Source organism: Alosa alosa, chromosome 16 (assembly GCF_017589495.1).
Source record: "Alosa alosa isolate M-15738 ecotype Scorff River chromosome 16, AALO_Geno_1.1, whole genome shotgun sequence".
In the NCBI taxonomy this organism is placed as follows: Eukaryota; Metazoa; Chordata; class Actinopteri; order Clupeiformes; family Clupeidae; genus Alosa; species Alosa alosa.
The window spans coordinates 14,092,397-14,111,359 of NC_063204.1; the positions used below are offsets into that span (position 1 = coordinate 14,092,397).

The window sequence follows — 18,963 nt, forward strand, 5'->3', positions numbered from 1 at the left end:
CAAAATTCACTCACAGTTTTTTGAGTGAATAAGGAACGAAAAAAGAAAATGACATATCAATGTTATAAGTTCAGTGAGGCAGTCGCGTTTTTGCGAGGAAGGAGAACAGCAGCGGTATTCTCTGATATATTGGCCACCTTTTCTCTTCCCTTAAATGGACGTCCGTGGATTTTTTATCTCACGTGGTCATGTCCGCTCTAGATGGAACATATTTGTGGAAGAATGGAGGCTTTTAAATTCATTACTCTAGGTCAGCTGCCACCTGTTCTGTCACACGGGTTTGTCTTCTTTAAATGCACTGTACTGTTCTCGGAATAATGTGACTAGACCATGCAGATGTCAAGGCTTCACACACATGCGTGCACACACACACACACACACACACACACGAACACGAACACGCTTCCACTCGCATTCACATATATTGAATAGCATTCCGTATACTTTTTTTCTCTTCTGTCTTATTGAAAGACTGAAGTGATATAAAGGGACACATGTTTAGTGAAGGGCCACGATGGAAGACAGAGAAGCAAAGGTGTGTGTGTGTGTGTGTGTGTGTGTGTGAGGCACCACAGCCTCTGGTCATCACGCCAAAACCCACCGTCTGCAAGCACGTCTCCAGAAAGCAAAAAGCAGCTTGAGCCACAAACAGTCTTTGTCCACAAGCTTGTAAAAAGCGCAACATAAACACGCACCTCAGACACACACGTCCATCTTTTTTTGGTAATCCGTTTATCGTGCCGTCCAATAGAGGCTGATTATTTTACACATCAGCCGTCTGCTCTCAATTAGTCTTAAAAAAGAGAATGTAGGAGAAAAAACACACACACACACACACACACACACACACACACACACTGCAGTGACGGCTATTTCCTCCCTTTTAGGCGAGGGGGCAGTGTGAGCCTTTTGTTCCTGTGTGAGAAAGAGAGAGAGGGGGATAGAGAGAGAGAGAAACTGACCACAGCCCTGAGTGGGAAAAGAGGCTGGTCAGTGTGGGGTTCTAAAGGAGGGGGCGACGTATAAAAGCTTAGCTGTGTAAGGGGGTCAAGTCGGCAGGCGCGGAGAATGCAGAGGGTCACTCTGGCCCCTAAGCCGCATTGTGCTCTCACTGTCCAGATGGCCGCAGAGATAAATCATAGCGTAGCGCTAAGGTACAATGCATTCCTCCGCACAGTCACAGACACAGGCACTAGCTGCGGCCACATAATTGCACGGCAGCAGGAATGTCTCTGACCCCCCGATTGAGGAGAACCGTAGAAGTGCTCACTGGATCTGGGCTCCTGAGAGTTGTTCTAATGGGCCCAGGGGTTTGGACATGGTTCCTTGTCCTGAGAGTGGATCTGAAGGGCCCAGAGGTTTAGACACCGTTCTGGGTTCCTGTGAGTGGTTCTGCAGAGCTACCGCAGAGAGCTGCTAATGCTGTAAGAACAGTGTTTTTTTATGTGCAGTTTTGTATTGAAAACTTGTACTGTTGTTTGGCTGAACAGGCTCCGCCAGAGACTATCTCACCTGCACGGCGCGCTCACCTGTTGGGAGGGGGCTGTTTGAAGAATGAATCTCCCTTTGTGTCTTTGTCTCCAATTTGTGGCTCTCAGGGAGAATAAAGGCAACTGTGCAACGCGTGTGAAATATGAGATGAGGACCGAGACACAAAAACTCCCCCGTTTGAACCGCACGCAGCCAGGTAGCGTAGGTGCACCCAGAGAGATCAGATTGTTTACTCTGAAGTGTCCGTAACTGTTGTTGTGATGGAGGTCTAGAAATCATCCTGACAGTTTTCTCCTTCTGGCTATGAGTCTTCTGTATCTCATTCTCAACACTAATTCCAATTTAATTGCCTGTTGCCTGAAGGCCCTTCAATAGCAGTAACAAATGGTTTGATTTTGTAGACCTCATCAGGCTGAATTTTAAATGCAACACGCTAACCCCACTCGAATGCCAATGAAGCTGCCGCGATGCCCCCTGTTTACTAATTACCCGCTTCGCATTCGTAGCGACGGCTCGCCGCATATCTGATTAAAAGGGATTCGCAGGATTGGAGAACAGAGAGCCGCTCCGCGAGATGCTCCTCTCAACGTGATCTTAAGATGCGGCTGCACTGCCTAGCTCTCTCTCTATCTCTCTCTTTCTATTTCTCTCTTTTCTCTCTCTCCTCTATCTGTCGTTAATCTCATATCTATTTCTCTGTTTATTTCTCCTTTCTCTCTCTCTCTCTCTCTCTCTCTCTCTCACACACCCCTGCCCCCTCCCCACTGATATTTGATGCTCTAATGATTGGAACATGTTTGAAAGCGAGTGGTGCGTTTGAGAAGTATCTCCAGTAGCAGATGCCTGGTATTAGACATGTTAATTAAGACTGTGTGTGTGAGAGAGAGTGTCTGTCTCTGTGTGTGAACATGCATCCAATGCTCTGTGGGAGACTCTGCTCAAGGCTCTGTCTGATTGTTTGTTTGTTTTTATCTTTTATGTTTTAACACACATTATGGACTTAGCCCCCCTGATCAAACAGGAGGCTAGATGGGGTGTGTGTGTGTGTGTGTGTGTTGACTCTTTTTAACTGTTGTATTATTCTCATGTTGTGGTGAGTTGACTGCATACAGTAGGCTCTTGGCCTTAAGATAGACTGCCCTGAAGGCTGTTGCCACGGCAATGATGAGGTGATCATGTGAATGAATGAATCAATGAACGAAAGAATGAATAGTAGGATGAATGGACAGACAGATGGGGGTGATGAAGGAATGCGTTGGTAAATGAACGAATGAATGCACACATGACTGACTGGACGAAGAGGGACTCTGTCTCTCACACACACACACACACACACACAGGGTGTGTGTTTCAGGGCCGTGTGTGTATGTGTGTGTGTGTGTGTGTGTGAAGCTCAGGTTGCATGAGGGCCCGTCCGGGCGGTGGTGGAGAAGTCGGGGGGGGCTCTCTGCAGGGTTCCTGCGGTGGGTCTCTCTCAGGTCCGCTCTGGCCACGCAGGCATGTTTTGTGCTCATTGTCCTTTGTGTCAGCGGGGGCCGCACAGATCTCTCCCCCCCCATTCCCTCCCCCTCTGGCCTCAGAGTTTTCACATCTGCCCCGCTGCCCCCGCGACCTTTGCCCTCGCTCCTAACAAAGCAGCCTCTCTGCTCACAGTCCTCTCCATGCTGCTTGCCCCAACCCCCTACACACACACACACACACACACACACACACACACACACACACACACACACACACACAAACAAACAAACACAAACACATACTCTATGCTACACACATGATACCTACACACACACACACACAACACACGCTCAATAAAAACACGCTCTAAGGCTCACTAGCTAGCAACCCCCTAATACACACACACACACACACACACACACACACAGCGGCGGATTCTCATACGGGCAGTTGTCGGGTAACAATAACATATAACATATACACACACATTCATACTGTCACACACCCTCTCTAAGCTACACACAACACAAACACAGACACTCTCATACACACAGCCTTTGCTCTCAGAGCCCTCTCCACCTCAACTTGCTCCAACCCCCTACACACACACACACACACACACACACACACACTACATATACCAATTACCACACACACCCACCCTGCAAACACATATGCACTCTCTCACACTCATAACAAGACTACATGTCATGTATGCACCAGCAGACACACATGTACAAACATATCAAATGTCCATATACCTGTGTGTGTGGGTGTGCTTCTGTGTGTATTTGCATTCCAATCATCACCACTGCCTTCCTCAGCCCTCTGGTGGTGGGAATACCACTGGACAGCACACAGAGTCAGTGTGTGTGTGTGTGTGTGTGTGTGTGAGAGAGACACACAGCGGTGAGCAGACAGCTCTCATGTCCAGCTCCTGATGAAGTGTGTGTGTGTGTGTGTGTGTGTTGCGGGTTTGGGTGTGTCAAGCCTCTCTATCTCTGTCTGTGCTTGTCAAACAGGCTGAGCCGCCCTCCAGGGGTGGAAGGCTGAAAGTGTTGTGGAGAAGAGAGGAGAGAAGGAGGAGTAGAGAGGGAGTGGAGGAAGAGAGGGAAGGAGAGATAGACAGTGAGCAAGATAGAGAAGGGGAGTAGGGGATAGAGAACATGCTTGATATAGATAGAGTTTTGGAGGGAGAGAGAGAGAGAGAGCAAGAGAGGACCGCAAGTTTTAACAAGGAGAGAGAAACTGAAAGAGAGAATCAGAGAGAGGTAAACAGAGTAAGAACAAGGGAGAAAGTGACAGAGAGAGAGGGGGAGAGGGACACAGCAATTTCCAGCCAGCAGCAAGTGAGAGAGAAAGATAACCACTCTGAGAAAGATAGAGACAGAGAGAGAGAGAGAGGACAGGAGGTGAGGTAGTGACACTTCCTCTCTCCGAGAGAGGAGAGGAGAGGAACAGAGAGGAGAGCGGCTCTCCCATTAATGGGCCATTCAGGCTGCTTAAAGAACTCTGTCAGCCTCTTCAGCTCCATTAAACTGCTGTTGGGCAGCAGAGGCTCCAGCCCCACCCCTCACCACCACCACCACCCCCCCTCCTCCTCCTCATCTCTCACTCTCCCCTGGCCAGCGAGTAAACAGAGCTATCTGCCCCCCCAACACACACACACACACACACACACACACACACACACACACACACACACACACACACACACACACACACACACACACACACACACGCACACAATACACACACACAGTCACTCACACACACTCCACTCTGCACCAGGCCGAGGTAAATTATTCCTAAAGACACCAGAGGGCTCCTCCCCCTTCCCCCCCCCCAGGAGCACATCTCTGCCTCGCTGCTCGTTTCCTTAACCAGAGAGGACTCTCTAAAAGGGAGCTTGCTCTGCGGCTACAACGAGGTGTGTGTGAGTGTGTGAGTGAGGGATGTGTTAGGGAGGTGTGTATGTGCACTCCCGTTCTTCAAGCGCCACAAAGAGAAAGCAGGCCTGATAGAGAGATGGAAGAGAGGAGTGATAGAGAGATGGATGAGTGGGGATGGAGTGATAGAGGGATAGAGTGATAGAGGAGTGGGGTTTGAGGGATAGAAGGATGGAGTGATAGAGGAATGGGGTTGGAGGGATTGAAAGATGGACTGATGGAGGAATGGGGGTGGCATGGCTGGCATTGGACAGCTAGAGCTGCACACATTCACATTCTGTCATCTCCAGGCCTGCCTCTGCTTTTTATTCTGAAACATTTACACAGTGTACGCACACACACATTTGTCTTTTGTATTTCTATTTAGCGTCCTGCCCACTTCTCAATTCTCTGAGGATTCATGCAACAATTTCACCTCCTGATGGATTCCTCCCTCTAGCAGATGAGAGGAGAGGAGAGGAGAGGAGAGAGAGGAGAGACGGTGGGCGAGTTAATGGGTTGTGGAGGATGTCAGAATACATTTGCACAAAACTCCCATTATGCCTGAGCGCTTGGCTGCAGACACACTCAGGTTTTTACGTGTGTGTGCCTAGTGTGTGTGTGTGTGTGAGTGTGTCTGTGTGTATGTGAACGCTGATTGATTGGGAGAGAGTCAATCCCAGCCCGCTCTTTATGAGCATGCCACAGGGAGTTTCCATGGATTTTAAATTAGTGACAGCTTTACTCCAAAGATACATTATTGACTGATGCAATTGATACTGTGCGGCAAAACTCATCTGCATGTGTGTGAGAGTGTTCTGTCTGTCTGTCTGTCTGTGTCTGTCTGTGTGTGTGTGTGTGTGTGTGTGTTTGAGAAAGAAAGACTGGAGAACTTGAGTGAGCGGTGAAGATGTCCGGCATCATCTGTGAGCACCCTGTTTTTAAAACAAAGATTCATTTCAGGAGTCTAACTTTGAATCTGAATCTGAAGTCATTCTGCAGAAGTGACAACGGTCCTGTTTGTGTGTGTGTGTGTGTGGGGCACACCAGAACCAGGTCCTGACTGTGTGTGTCGTTATCATTAAAAAGCTTTTCTGATGGTTTGTTAATGAATATGTTTTCTCCTGTGTTTGTTGCGCGTCACAGGTTCTGACATGGCAGTGTTCTGTCTGCTGTGCGGGAAGCGATTCGCTGCCCAGAAGGCTCTGCAGCAGCACATGGAGGTCCACGCCGGAGTGCGCAGCTACATCTGCAGCGAATGTGACCGAACCTTCCCGAGTCACACTGCTCTCAAGCGTCATCTCCGCTCACACACAGGTAAGACACACACACACAGACAGCCCCTCATCGGCCCCCTGTGATGAGCCGCCCTATTCATCAGCATCTCTTTTATTCTTTTAGCTTTTAAACACACACAGCATGTGTCTGTATGCGTGTGTCTGTGGATGTGTGTGTGTGTGTGTGTGTGTGTTCAGTGGGCAGCCCTTCTGTTCTCAGCAGCCATGAAAGCACCCAGGTGAACACAGAAGATGGAAGTGTGTGTGTGCGTGTGTGCACGTGTGTGTGTGTGTGTGCACGTGTGTGTGTGGGCGCGTGTGTGTGTGCGTTTTACAATCCAGACAGACCATCAGATCCCTCTTCTTCCCCCATCTCCCATTGAGTGAGTGAGTGAGTGAGTGAGTGAGTGAGTGAGTGAGTGAGTGAGTGAGTGTGAGAGAAGTCTTTCCTTTTTGTCCTTAAATAAGTCAGATCGTCAGTGTTGGTTGGAGTCTAGACTGCGAGGATAAATGTTTAATGTGGGGAGACAGAAATAACGTGAAGTTCCCTTGCTTTGCTTTTGCGCTAAGAGGCTCTCCACTGCTCCAGTTGCATTTAGGCCGTCTTTCCTTCACAAACTCTCTTTCTCCCCTCCCTCTTTTCCCTCTCTACCACTCCCTTTCTCTCTCTCATCTCTCCATCCCATTCTCTCTTCATCTTTCTCTTTATCCCCCTCTCTCTCTCTCTCTCATCTCTCCATCCCATTCTCTCTTCATCTCTCTTTCTCTATCATCTTTCTCACCATCCCTCTCTCTCTCTCTCTCTCTGGTGGTGTACACCACGGTCCCTCGTCTCTGTAAGTGCATATTAGAGAGGACCCGTCCAGGCCCCCAACTGTCTGCTTAAATGCCATCCTCTCCCATTCGCCATTCACTACTACTGCATTCAAGGGTGTGTTTGTGTGTGTGTGTGTGTTTGTGTGTTTGAGAGAGAGGTATTTGTTTTTGTATGTCTACATATGTATGTATGTTTGTGTGTGTGTGTGTGTGTGTATGTTCATGTGTGTGTGTGTGTGTGTGTGTGTGTGTGTTCATATGTGTGTATGTGTTTGTGTGTGTGTGGCTCAGGGTGTTTGTGGGGTCAGATAAAGCTGGAGAGAGCCGTCTCCAACTCCAGAGTGAGTAACTCTGAGTGCTGCTGAGGTTTCTGCTTATTTTGGGCGGCGTGCGCGCGTGTGTTTCTGTGCTGGCCGCTGGTCAGCACTGTCCTATTAAAGACGCCCTTGCTGTCTTTAAATATTAACGAGAGGAAGCCGAGAGAACTCTCCTCTAGAGGTATTCTAGGCATCACCGGTCTAGGCAGCTCTTAACGTCTGACCGCAGACTGTGTCCGAGCACGTCCTCTCTCATTCTCATGCCCTGCAGCAGGCCGAAGCCGTGGTGTGGTCTGTGTAAAAACGGTGTGTGTGTGTGTGATTATGTTGAGTCCTTATCACTCCCCCTGCTTTGTGTCTGTGTGTGTAATATGCAGAGCAGGGGAGTCCAGATTAGCATTAGCATTAGCGCTAGCCCGTCACTTTAATCCCCCTCTCAAAACATGACCAGATTCTTATGCTCCACCATGGCCTTTCTCTCTCTTTCTTTCTCTCTCTTTCTTTCTTTCTCTCTCTCTCTCTCTTTCTCTCTCTCTCTCTCTCTCTCTCTCTCTCTCTATCTCTATCTGGTCTGTCTGTCTCTCTCTCTGTCTGAGGATGTGACAGTTGGATACATTAGGGCTTTCTCCTCTCCTCTCCTCCTCTCTCCTTACCTTCTCTCCCTCTCCCTCTCCCTCTCCCCTTCTCTCTTCCTCTCCCCTCGTCTGCTCTGGGCTGTGCTGTGCTGTGTGTCTGTGTGTTCGCCAGACGCAGTTTCCTCTCATTAATATGCCATTGCTGTCCTCCCTCCGCTCCACACGGAGGCCATTTGCAGACAGCGACGGCGTCTTGTGTTCCCAGCTGCGCTAGAGAGGAGGGAGACGGAGAGAGAGAGAGAGAGAGAAAGAGAGAGAAAGAGGAGGGAAAAAAGACATGGAGATAGAGATGGAGGGAGACGGCGAGCGAGATGACAGATTTGCGTTGTTTACGGTGCAGAGCAAAGCCTTGCGCCGCACAACAAAGGCAGCAGTCACGGCCATCTCTCTCTCTCTCTCTCTCTCTCTCTCTCTCTCTCTCTCTTCCCAGCACTCACAGAAGCAGTGTGATGGAGGATGAGAACGTGCCCGTGGTTTTTAACTCGCCCTGTAGCCCCGTCGCCCCCCCCTCCTCGTCTGCGTCCGCGGCTGCCGCTGCCATGACGCTCGGGCTGCCTGGTTGTGGTCTAATGGGTTCAGATGAGACTCCTGATGCGGGAGATGCTTCCCCAGAAATTAGTCTCCACCTGCTTATTTATGCGCCGGATTTAAGCAAATTTATTAAAGAGAATCACTAGTTCCCCCAGACAGCTCCGGCACACCTTGACTTCTTAACCCCACCTCTCACAACACTAGAGAGCAATGTTGTGTGTGTGTGTGTGTGTGTGTGTGTGTGTGTGTGTGTGTGTGTGTGTGTGTGTGTGTGTGTGTGTGTGTGACTGTGTTTTTATTTATTTGAAAAGCCCATCTCGATGGCTGTATGTGATTTATGTGTATTTGGTCCCACGTGTGTGTGTGTGTGTGTGTGTCTGGTGTGTGTGTGTGTGTGTGTGTGTGTGTGTGTGTGTGTGTGTGTGCAGGCAGAGGGGCATTGGCATGCGCATGGCGTTCGTGGAGTCTGGCTGCGTTTCGCTCCGCTATCATCCATTAGGCAGACAGAGTGGCACTGCTGCCAGCGTTTAGCCCGCCTCGCCATGACGACTTGATACACACGTTTTAGAGAGGACGCCTTTTTTCCTTCATTCTTTTATTACCCTTTTGTTCTGGTTTGCTTTTTTGTTTTTCTTTTGTCGGATTTCTACCCCACTCTCTCTTCCTCTCTCTCCACCTCTCTCTCCACCTCTCTCTCCGCCTGTCTGTCTCTTTCTCCCTCTCTCTCTTTCCTTCTCCCTTTCTCTCTCTCCCTCTTTCTTCCTCTCTCTCTTTCCCTCTCTCCCTCTTTCTTTCCCTCTCTCTCGCTCTCTCTCCTTCCCTCTCTTTTCCCTTTCTCCCTCACTCCTCCCTCCCTCTCTCCGTCTCTCTCTCTTTCTTTCCCTCTTTCTCTCTCTCTCCCTCCCTCCCATCTCTCTCTCCCACCTCTCTCTCTCTCTCTCTCTCTCTCATCTCGTTCATGTGTGCGCTCATTCGTGGGCTGGGCTGGGCTGGAAAAGCTCCCATCCAGGCTCATCAGCTTGGCTGAGTGAGAGCTGAATTTAAATGGGACCCATCACACATCTGAGCGTCTGCAAAAATGTGCTCAGGGAATTGGGTATTGTCTCTAAAGGAGGCTCTGTGTGTGTGTGAGGCACAAGTGTGTTTGTGTGTGTGTGTGTGTGTGTGTCATAAAGAAGCTGTGTGTATGTGTGTTTACGGGTTGGATTGGGTTGTGGGGGGGGGGGGTGATGTATGAGGTGAGTGTGTGTGTCTGTCAGAGGAAAGGTGTATGTGTCTGGGTGTGTGTGATGTATGGTGTGTGTGTTTGTGTGTGTAGAGGGTGGGGGTTGAGGGGATTGTGTGCCAGAATAGGACCTGCGGTTTATTCTCCACACAGCTGTGGCGAGGACAGTGACATAATGGAATGGTGGCGGCCATCACTGCAGACTGGAGTACTGAGGGGCCGCAATGTAAACACACACATACACACAGACACACACACACAGACACACACACTCACACAAACCGGCCCATTTGTTCCAGTATATCAGTGTCTACCACATCTGTTGAGTCTGCTTATATGGGGCATGCCACGAAATGAGTCCTATGTTTTGGAAATCTATTTCGAGATATAGAGATTTGAATGCAGAGAGGGTTGAAAAATGACTAAATTATGTATTTTCTAATTTCACCACGAACACATTCCTTAACCTCTTATCTATCATTCATTGACGTTTCTTACTGGAAAACGACCTAGAAATATGATTTTGAAGGTCAAATGTGTAGGTTGCGCATTAAAGTTTGGATAAAAAAGGATAAAAAAGACATTTTTCTTCCTCGTTCAGACGCTTGCTGTGTGAGAACAGGAAAGTTTCCATTTTCTTTGGTCTGATAACTTCGTGTTTTGGTTTTTGGCCTCTTCAAGAAGTCATCATAAATAGGCTATCCACTCGTAATTATTCTATTAAATTATTCTATTAAATTGTTATTCTTATTTTAGCCAAAAGATTTAAGAGGAGAAACCGCAACCTGAACATACAGTTGTTGCTGAACAGATTCCTCACGAGATTGCTCCCAATTGGTCTGATTCAATATGTTTTGGAGTTGGCGGCCTATTTAAAAACAAAAACAATAGGCTATGCAAGGCTATCTATCTTCAGAAGTATATTCACAATATCTCTGGGTTGGCTAAACAGATTTGAACAAATGACCCCTTGTTTTAAACCCTAATGTCTGTGGATTATAAATATCCAATAAACCCATTTTTTTTTTTTTTTTTTAACTGGACTCATTTAGTCGTGACACGCACGCATCATATGTCGAAGTCAGAGCCGTTCAGTTTGAAATGGGCAGGCTCTATTTTTTTTCTCTATCTTAGAATCAGTGTATCCACGCAGATACTGAAGCCTGCATTATATTGATGTACATATTTCTGTGTGTGTGTGTGTGTGTGCGTGTGTTCGTGTTCTCTTTCCCTACCTCAGGTGATCACCCGTTTGAGTGTGAGTTCTGCGGAAGCTGTTTCCGTGATGAGAGCACGCTGAAGGGACACAAGCGGATCCACACCGGAGAGAAGCCTTACGAGTGTAACGGCTGCGGAAAAAAGTTCAGCCTCAAGCACCAGCTGGAGACGCACTACAGAGTACACACAGGTAGGCAAACACACACACAAACACACACACTCACACACACACACACATATACATATACACTGCAAAGTACGCACAGGAAGGCATACACACACACATTTACACACACAGTCACATATACACTACAGAGGGCACACAGGTACTCACACACACACTCACTTACACACACACACACACACACACATATATACACTAAAGAGGGCACACACACATACACACAGTCCCAAATACCAGCTAGAACTATACTATAAACCATATACAGGTATGCATACATGCACACACACACACACACACACACACACACACACACACACACACACGATCACAGACCTGTCTATTCTAATACAGGCATTAGGAAAGTGGAAAATTGAGACATTCTGGGTAATACGGTATGTGTGATCAAATGAAACAGCAAGCAGGAAGTGTGAGCATTTCCAAAGCGCTCTGAAGACGATGAGGGATCACTTGGAAAGAAATAATCAACAGTCTACCCAGCTTACTACAGAGAACTGAGAAGCTCTTTGTTTTTTAGATCTCACCCTTTGCCGAGATTAAAAACCCAGGAAAAAAGATCATAAATCACAATATCTTACAGAATTATTGGAAAAATGTGATGAAGGTCAGTTCTGAGACATGAACCTTTAATTGATTGGACTGAGACTCAGATTTCAGCTTAATTATCTTTTTCCAAGTGTGTCTGTGCGTTTGTGTGTGTATGTGTGTCTTTGAGTTTATGCTGTAAACATATGTACAGCAGCTCTCAGTCAGAGACTGTATGATTATCAGTGCCTCTGTCTGCTGTGCTTCCAGGCTAGCTCAATCAAGCGCAGATAAAGTATCTCAAACAAAACAAACAGTGTTTGTCCCGCGGGTCAGGTATCGATCGGCACGTGTGCCACTACCAGGGCTTTTCACCGGCAGGAGCTCTCCCTCTCTCCCCTTCTCTCTCTTTCTTTCTTTCTCTCTCTTCTTCTCTCGCTCTATCTTTTCTCTCTCTGTCTCCCCTTCTCTCTTCTTTATTCTCTCTCTCTCTGACTGTCTCTTTTCCTCTCGTCTCTCAGTCTATCATCAGCGTGCTGGGCGTGTGGCTAAGGGTTTGCTGGGTAGTCAGGCTGGTTGGTATTACAGCGTGCTAACCACTCCCCGCGCGCCTTCAATAAGGGCAGCTGTTAAGCCGCACTATCAGGTAGCCTGTCAAATAATTGGCCTGGTTTTGTCCTCACGGAGCTGCCGGGGCTGGACCAGCCGCCAGATAACAAGCGCAGCGACAAGCCTGCAGTCAAAAGGCTTGCCCACCCCCCACCCCCACCCCAAACACACATATATACACACACACACACACACACACATGCACACCCAAGAGATGAATCATTGGCTTTAGCAGACGGCTGTCGATGCCTGATCAATATTTGCTCTGCGATTCACAGCTCAGCGCCCCTGCTTTACCGCTGCGGCGGCCGCCTTCGACAGAGCTAATCTGTGTCTCAGTGTGGGGTCCCTTTGTTTTCGCTCTCTCTCTCTCTCTCCTCCCCACTGCCCTTTTTCCCCCCTCTCGGAGACTCCGTCGTGCACACACACACACGAGGCCCCCGCGCTCGCTCACACGCCCAGCCCTGCGCCCCATCGCCCCGGCACCGCACCGTGCGCGCCTCTCGTGTGACAGCCGTAAATATCTGAAAGGATACGATCCCGGCCCGCCGCGCCATTGATCTACGTGCATCACATTGAGTGTGTGTGTGTGTGTGTGTGTGTGTGTGAGAGAGAGTGTCCATCACAGTGTTGAGGCGTGGGCAGAGCAGACAGTAATTAGCATTAAACATGACAGGTGTGCTGAGTGTTAAACACTGTGCTTGTCCTCTGCTTAACTGCCACACACACACACACACACACACTCACTCACAGTCACACTCACACACATTTGGAATGGTAGCTGTAGTGTAGCGTATCTGAATCTTGATTGTGGTGATATCATGATGCCCATAAACATTGCGTGTATGTAATATCTGTATTTAACCTGACACGTCGTGGGCTGTGTGTGAAACGCTGTCTCTGTGTACCCCCAACCCCCACCCCCCCTCCAGGAGAGAAGCCGTTTGAGTGCAAGCTATGCCACCAGCGCTCACGCGACTACTCAGCCATGATCAAGCACCTGCGCACCCACAACGGCGCCTCGCCCTACCAGTGCACCATCTGCCAGGAGTACTGCCCCAGCCTGTCCTCCATGCAAAAGCACATGAAGAACCACAAGCCCGAGGACGTGCCCGCCGACTGGCGCATCGAGAAGACCTACCTGTACCTGTGCTACGTGTGAGCCGGATGGCCCAACACTCACCCCCACACGGAGAGGGAGGGGGGCGAAGAGCGCGCGCGTGTGTGTGTGTGTGTGTGTGTGTGTGTGTGTGTGTGTATGTGTATGTGTGTGACTGTCTGTAACTCAAAGTTAATTCAATCCAGCTACAGGGTTTAAGGGCTGGCGAAGAGGAGCAGTGACAAGCGGGAGTTACTAGTTACTGAAGTGGTTTTGTGTGTGTGTGTGTATTTGTGTGCGTGTATGTGTATGTGTACAGTACTTCTCTAGTTCTTCCACTCATGTTCACTGTCTGGTGTCTGTGGATGTTCTCATAAGGTTGACAAGTCACGGTAGGCTGGAGATAGCTTCGCACAGCGGCTTTGGGTTGGGCTGGAGTTGGGTTGGGGTGGGGACAGGATCGGTTATGTATTTCCTGTGAAATTGGAAGAAAAAAAAAAGCCAAGCAGGTTAGTCAGTGGCTGTTCCTATCTGGTCACCTGGCATGGCTTGTGCACGGTTCTACCAGCGTGTGGTCTTCAGCTTGGGCACTTACTGGTAGATGGAACTCGGTTCACCAGTATCACCAAATTACGTTGCGAAGAAGATTAAATGGTAAAGATTGTTCAGGGATACGAATCATAACGGAAATGGACATACTTCACACCGTAGCAGCACTTTGTGTTGACTTATATATCTCTATATATGGATGGTTCACACATCTCACACACAAAGACACACACAGACACACACACACACACAGACACACACATATACACACACAGATGTTCAGTATATTGTAATCACAAGGACAACGACAACGCTCTCACTATCGGTCTGCTATAAGCTTCAGCTGCTCATCTATCCAGTGCATATCATGCTCCACATACTCTGCTTTTGGTTCCAGTGTTTTCTCCGCTCCTACATATTAATCTGCAGCTGCTTGTTTAGTGCTGCCACTTTTCTCAGTGGTCTTCATCAAATCAGTTAAAACTTTACCCTTGTGTGTGTGTGTGTGAGTGTGTGTGAGTGTGTGTGTGTGTGTGTGTATACACGTATATGTGTGTTTCCTTTGTGTGCATCAGTAGGTGATGCGTGAAGATGCTTGAACAGTGGTTTCTCGGATGTTAATAGAGTTTTGGTGATCATGTTAACATCATGTGTGTCCACGTGTGATATATATATATATATATATAAAAAGAATCAAATGTGATTGTGAAGAGAGTGACGATGTGTCATTTCACTGTGCGTCCGAACAGGGAACAAAGTGGGCGTGTTAGAGTCTGTCTGGCGCCCTGCCTCCTGCGCTTTGGCATCGTGATCACTTTGCTTTTGTGTTTGTTTTCATTTTTGTTGTTGTTGTTGTTTTTTTTTGGTCTTTGTTTTTTAATCACATTTTTACTTGAAATACCTCATTTCTGTGACCTCATGTGCTTGATGTGATTTTTTTGTATTTGTTGATGATGTTCTACTGAGTTTGGAGCAGGAAGCGAGAAGAGAGACTCGGGGATTACGTTACCGGCTGCTAGACTTACGCATCTGCAGTCGTGAAGATGGCAGGTTGTTCTGTTTGTTTTGTTTTTTCTTTTTCTTTTTTTGTTTTTATATTTGTTGTGCATTTCTTACCAAAATAGGTCTTTGTTTTTTTTAATCCTACTGTACATCTGTAAAAGCTGTTGTTTTATTTGTCTTTCCAGTCATCCTATTACGCTACCTCCTCATTCTTTCCTGTTTGCACAAACATTTGTTGTATCTTTGATTTGCATTTTAATCGAACTCCATCTCATGCTTGGTCTAAGACGTCTCCGTTTTTGCGAGTGTTATTTTGCAAAAATGATTAGTGCAAGTCACAGACAGAATCATTTAACCCCCCCACCCCAAACAGCATACACTCCGGTCTGGAGTTGCAGAGAACACGTTAGCCTTCAGAATGAGATGATGTGTCGTGTTTTGTTTTGTGTTGTTGTTCTCGCTGACCGGTGTCCGAGGCGTGGGATAGTGGCGTAAAAGAGATTGAAAGGGATACACTTGAAGATCATGTTCAAATGATTTGCTGTTTTTTATGTGAAAAATGGTTTTTGTAAAGTTGAATCACGCAGGACTGATGCGGTGATAGGGAGTGTATCATACGGTTGTCGTGTGCTGAAAGTCTTTTTTTTTTGTGAGAAAAGAGAAAAAAAACGAGTACATGAGAAGCTGCCCTCCTATGGGGAACGCGCAGCATCAACATTCTCCAGTCCTCTTAAGAGCCAAAAGAGGCACTTTGACATTTAAAAAAAAGTATTTTTGTATTACATTAAGGTGTGATACCTTGTAGTCTTTCGAGATTTGAAGAGATGTTTTACAGAATTCTCTCCATTGTGCTTGTTGAGTAAAACTGTATTTTCTGTGCCTCTTTTGCAGATGTTTGTGATGTGAAAATCTCCTGGGTGTTGTTTCTTTGTTGGTGAAGGTACTAGATTATTGTTGTTGATCCAAAAATGCATAGCAAGACAAGGAAATCCGACTGCACTCGCGCCAATAACTCTTTGCTGTTCTGTAAACCCTTCTAATGCTTACTGTATCTGTGAGAACCTTTGGGGTCGGAGGGGTCGGAGAGAGCGACTGGCATCTTTGTCTATTTTTGTTAACACTGTGACTTTGATGATTACATGCACAGATATTTTTTTCACAGTAATTCGAGCGTCAGTAGCTGATGCAATGTTTTATACATTTGTGTGTGTGTGTGTGTGTGTGTAATGTGAACTTGGCTCTTCGGTGTGTGGCCCTTCTTAATTGTGGAAAATGCACTATACTGATCAGAAGAGCATAGTCTTTGAAGGCATTGTATAAAGTAAGAAAGCCCCTTCATCCCACCCTCATGTTCCCATTGTGGAAACATTTATTACTTTGACATTATTAACAGAATTGGCAAATTATATTTTGGCCTCAGAATCGACTAAATGGCCACATTACCTTTAGTCAGCATATGGCAACTTTTTTTTTGCCATCCTCGGGTCTACACTGAGAAAAAAAAAAAGTAAAAAATAAGTAGAAACATTAAAGTCTCTCTGCCTTGTCTCGCTTGTCATGTAGTAATGACAATGTTTTTTTTTCTTCTTGCTGGGGAAGTCAAGATTTTTTTCATGAACTGATTTTTTATTTGTCCTTAAAAAATCAGAGCTAATGGGTGTGAGTTAATTTTCTTTAAAAACCATTTGTGTAAGGGCCCTATAAAACCAGGCTGGTGGTGTGTGTGTGTGTGTGTGTGTGTGTCTTTGTGTGTCATGGAGTACAGAGCAACCACTGCCTTTAGAACCACAGTCGTGTGCATCCTTTTTCACTTACAATAACAAAGTGGGTGTCATCAGCAATAATTCTATAGGTTTTGGGAGAGGGTGAAAAAAGTCCTGGCTTCCCTGGTTTGGGATTTGGGCTGGAGTAGCATCCGAAGCCTTTGTTCCTCGCGCTGAGCTGTAGGTGCCATTTGTACGCGTGTCTTAGCCCTTAAGAGACTCAGCAGACTGAGGAACTCCATTGGACCAAGAGAAACGATGCGTTCTCCTAAAACTTTTTACTTCTGTATTTAGTCTTTGCCCTTTGTTTAAACTGAATTAACTTTTGTTTTGTTTTGTTTTTTGTTTGTTTTTGTTTTCCTTTTTTATGATTGATTTTATGAAGATGTCTACCTCAGCACCTGTCATTAGTATAAACGTTAAGGTGCCCATTTAAAGATATATAGTTTCTTTTGTCCTGTTCTTTACTTTCTCTTGTGCACATATCATAGCGGCTTTTCCACTCTGTAGCTTCCTGTTGGCCAGAGACTGTGCTCACTGAGTAGTACTCGCTCGCTGGCTGGCTCAATTGTGTGTGTATGTATGTATGTGTGTGTGTGTGTGTGTGTGTGTGTGCGTGTGTGTGTGTGCGTGTGTGTGTGTGTGTGCAGTGATACCTGTGCTGCTGCTGACGGACCTGTTTATATCCACCATCCGTTTCCGTTCTCTTTTTCGTGGGCTCAGACACATCGGTGTGACCTTCAGTGTTCTCTGGAATGTGGAAAAAAATAAAAGGTATAAAAGCAACTTGATGCTGCAGGTTTCCTTTGCCATGGTTTTGTCTGTAAGTGAAGTTTGTGCCTTTAATGTTGAAAAGAGTATTTTTACACCCTACTAACGGTAGATTGTTTTGTAGTGATTTTTTTTTTTTTTTTTTGTATTTTGGTTCACGAGTCCTTTAGAAGATGACGATGTTCTGTTGTCCATGTCAAGCCTGCAGTTAGAAATAAAATAAATAAATCTGTACACTTTATGTCTAAGTGGTTTTGAATGGATTTTTCTCCTCCCTGAGTTGCTTTCATTGTAGTCTTTCATCAACTGTTTTCTTCTATTCTGCATGCATGCGGAGTTCCATGCACTCAAAAGGAACGTGCTCTGGCACAATGATCTCTGGCTCTCATGCTCCCCCTAGAGGCAAGTATGGGTAGTGCAAGACACACATGACTACTGAAACACACACGTTCAAGACCTTCTAAATTTGAGGTCAGGGAAATGTCGCCATTGCAATCTCCTTCACAAGGCCTCACATGAGAAGCATCCCTGCCTGTCTGAGCTGGGGCGGCATAGGGGCCAAGGATTAAGGTCTGTCTCAGACTGCAGGAATGTGAGCAGAGCAGACCATCCTGTGCTCTCACCTGTTCCTCTAGTTTACTAATCCCCTATCAGGTGCCTTCGCCTGGCCTGTGTGCTCACACAAACAAGAAGTCCTCCCAAACCGAGCATTAAGCTTTTTTACAGCAATGCCTGGAGTTTAACAATCACATAACAATAACAAACAATAACAGTAAAAGAGCATATGACCCAAAAGCCAAATAAAAATAAAAAAGAGTAAGAAAAGAAGGTAAAATGAAACCAGGTCTGTGTGCTCTCACACACAACAGCCTTCCACACTTACACATAAAACAACATACCAGAGGGGTATTTCACAAAGGCAGAATTAAGACTCTGAGGAAGACGCAGTGCATCGAAACGTCAGTCGTTTGTGCACCATAATAAAAAAGTTTAAAAGTCCTCTGAGTGCTCCGGTCATCCCTGGGTTTAGTCTCTCTGAAGTGGCCCAGCCAATCACGCAGAATTAAGACATCCAAGATAAAAGATAAAGCAAGGTTTGACATAGCGTTGTCTGATCATCCTAGCTCAACTTGTTTCACTAACGCCAATCCAGGATGAGTAGGAGCGACTAGGACAAGCCAGGTGTAAGTAATTCAGGATAGGTGCGTGTTCTCATTTCTCCCCCAAAGAACTCACGGTTGGAATAAAAAAAGATGCAGAAAATAGCGTCATTCACACAGTGAACAATCGCTTTTGATATAGACCAACAATAAAGTAAAGTTTTCCTTTTTGGAATGGGGAATCATGGCGATTTCTGCAAAACAGCAGATGTGGCAGACCAACTGAATGCAAATTTATGTACAGTATACACCCATGTGAGTGCATCCTTGTCTCGGCACGCAACATCATTAAGAAAGCGCTTGCCACTGCAAATATGCACATAGTATGACTATATATACCTTTATATTGTCTTTATCACCGAATTAGTTGAAAACACCTTCGAA

The 18,963-nt window shown here is 46.6% G+C and overlaps 1 protein-coding gene across 1 annotated transcript in view; it reads left to right on the plus strand.

The window, feature by feature from the left end:
- Nucleotides 1-17,660, plus strand: part of zbtb16b (zinc finger and BTB domain containing 16b) — a 57,273-nt gene extending 39,613 nt beyond the window's left edge. The window contains 3 exon segments of the mRNA XM_048265840.1: nt 6,027-6,197; nt 10,922-11,089; nt 13,168-17,660. Coding sequence (XP_048121797.1) covers nt 6,027-6,197; nt 10,922-11,089; nt 13,168-13,397 — 569 coding nt within the window. The 3' untranslated portion in view covers nt 13,398-17,660.
- The last annotated feature ends 1,303 nt before the right edge of the window (nt 17,661-18,963 follow it).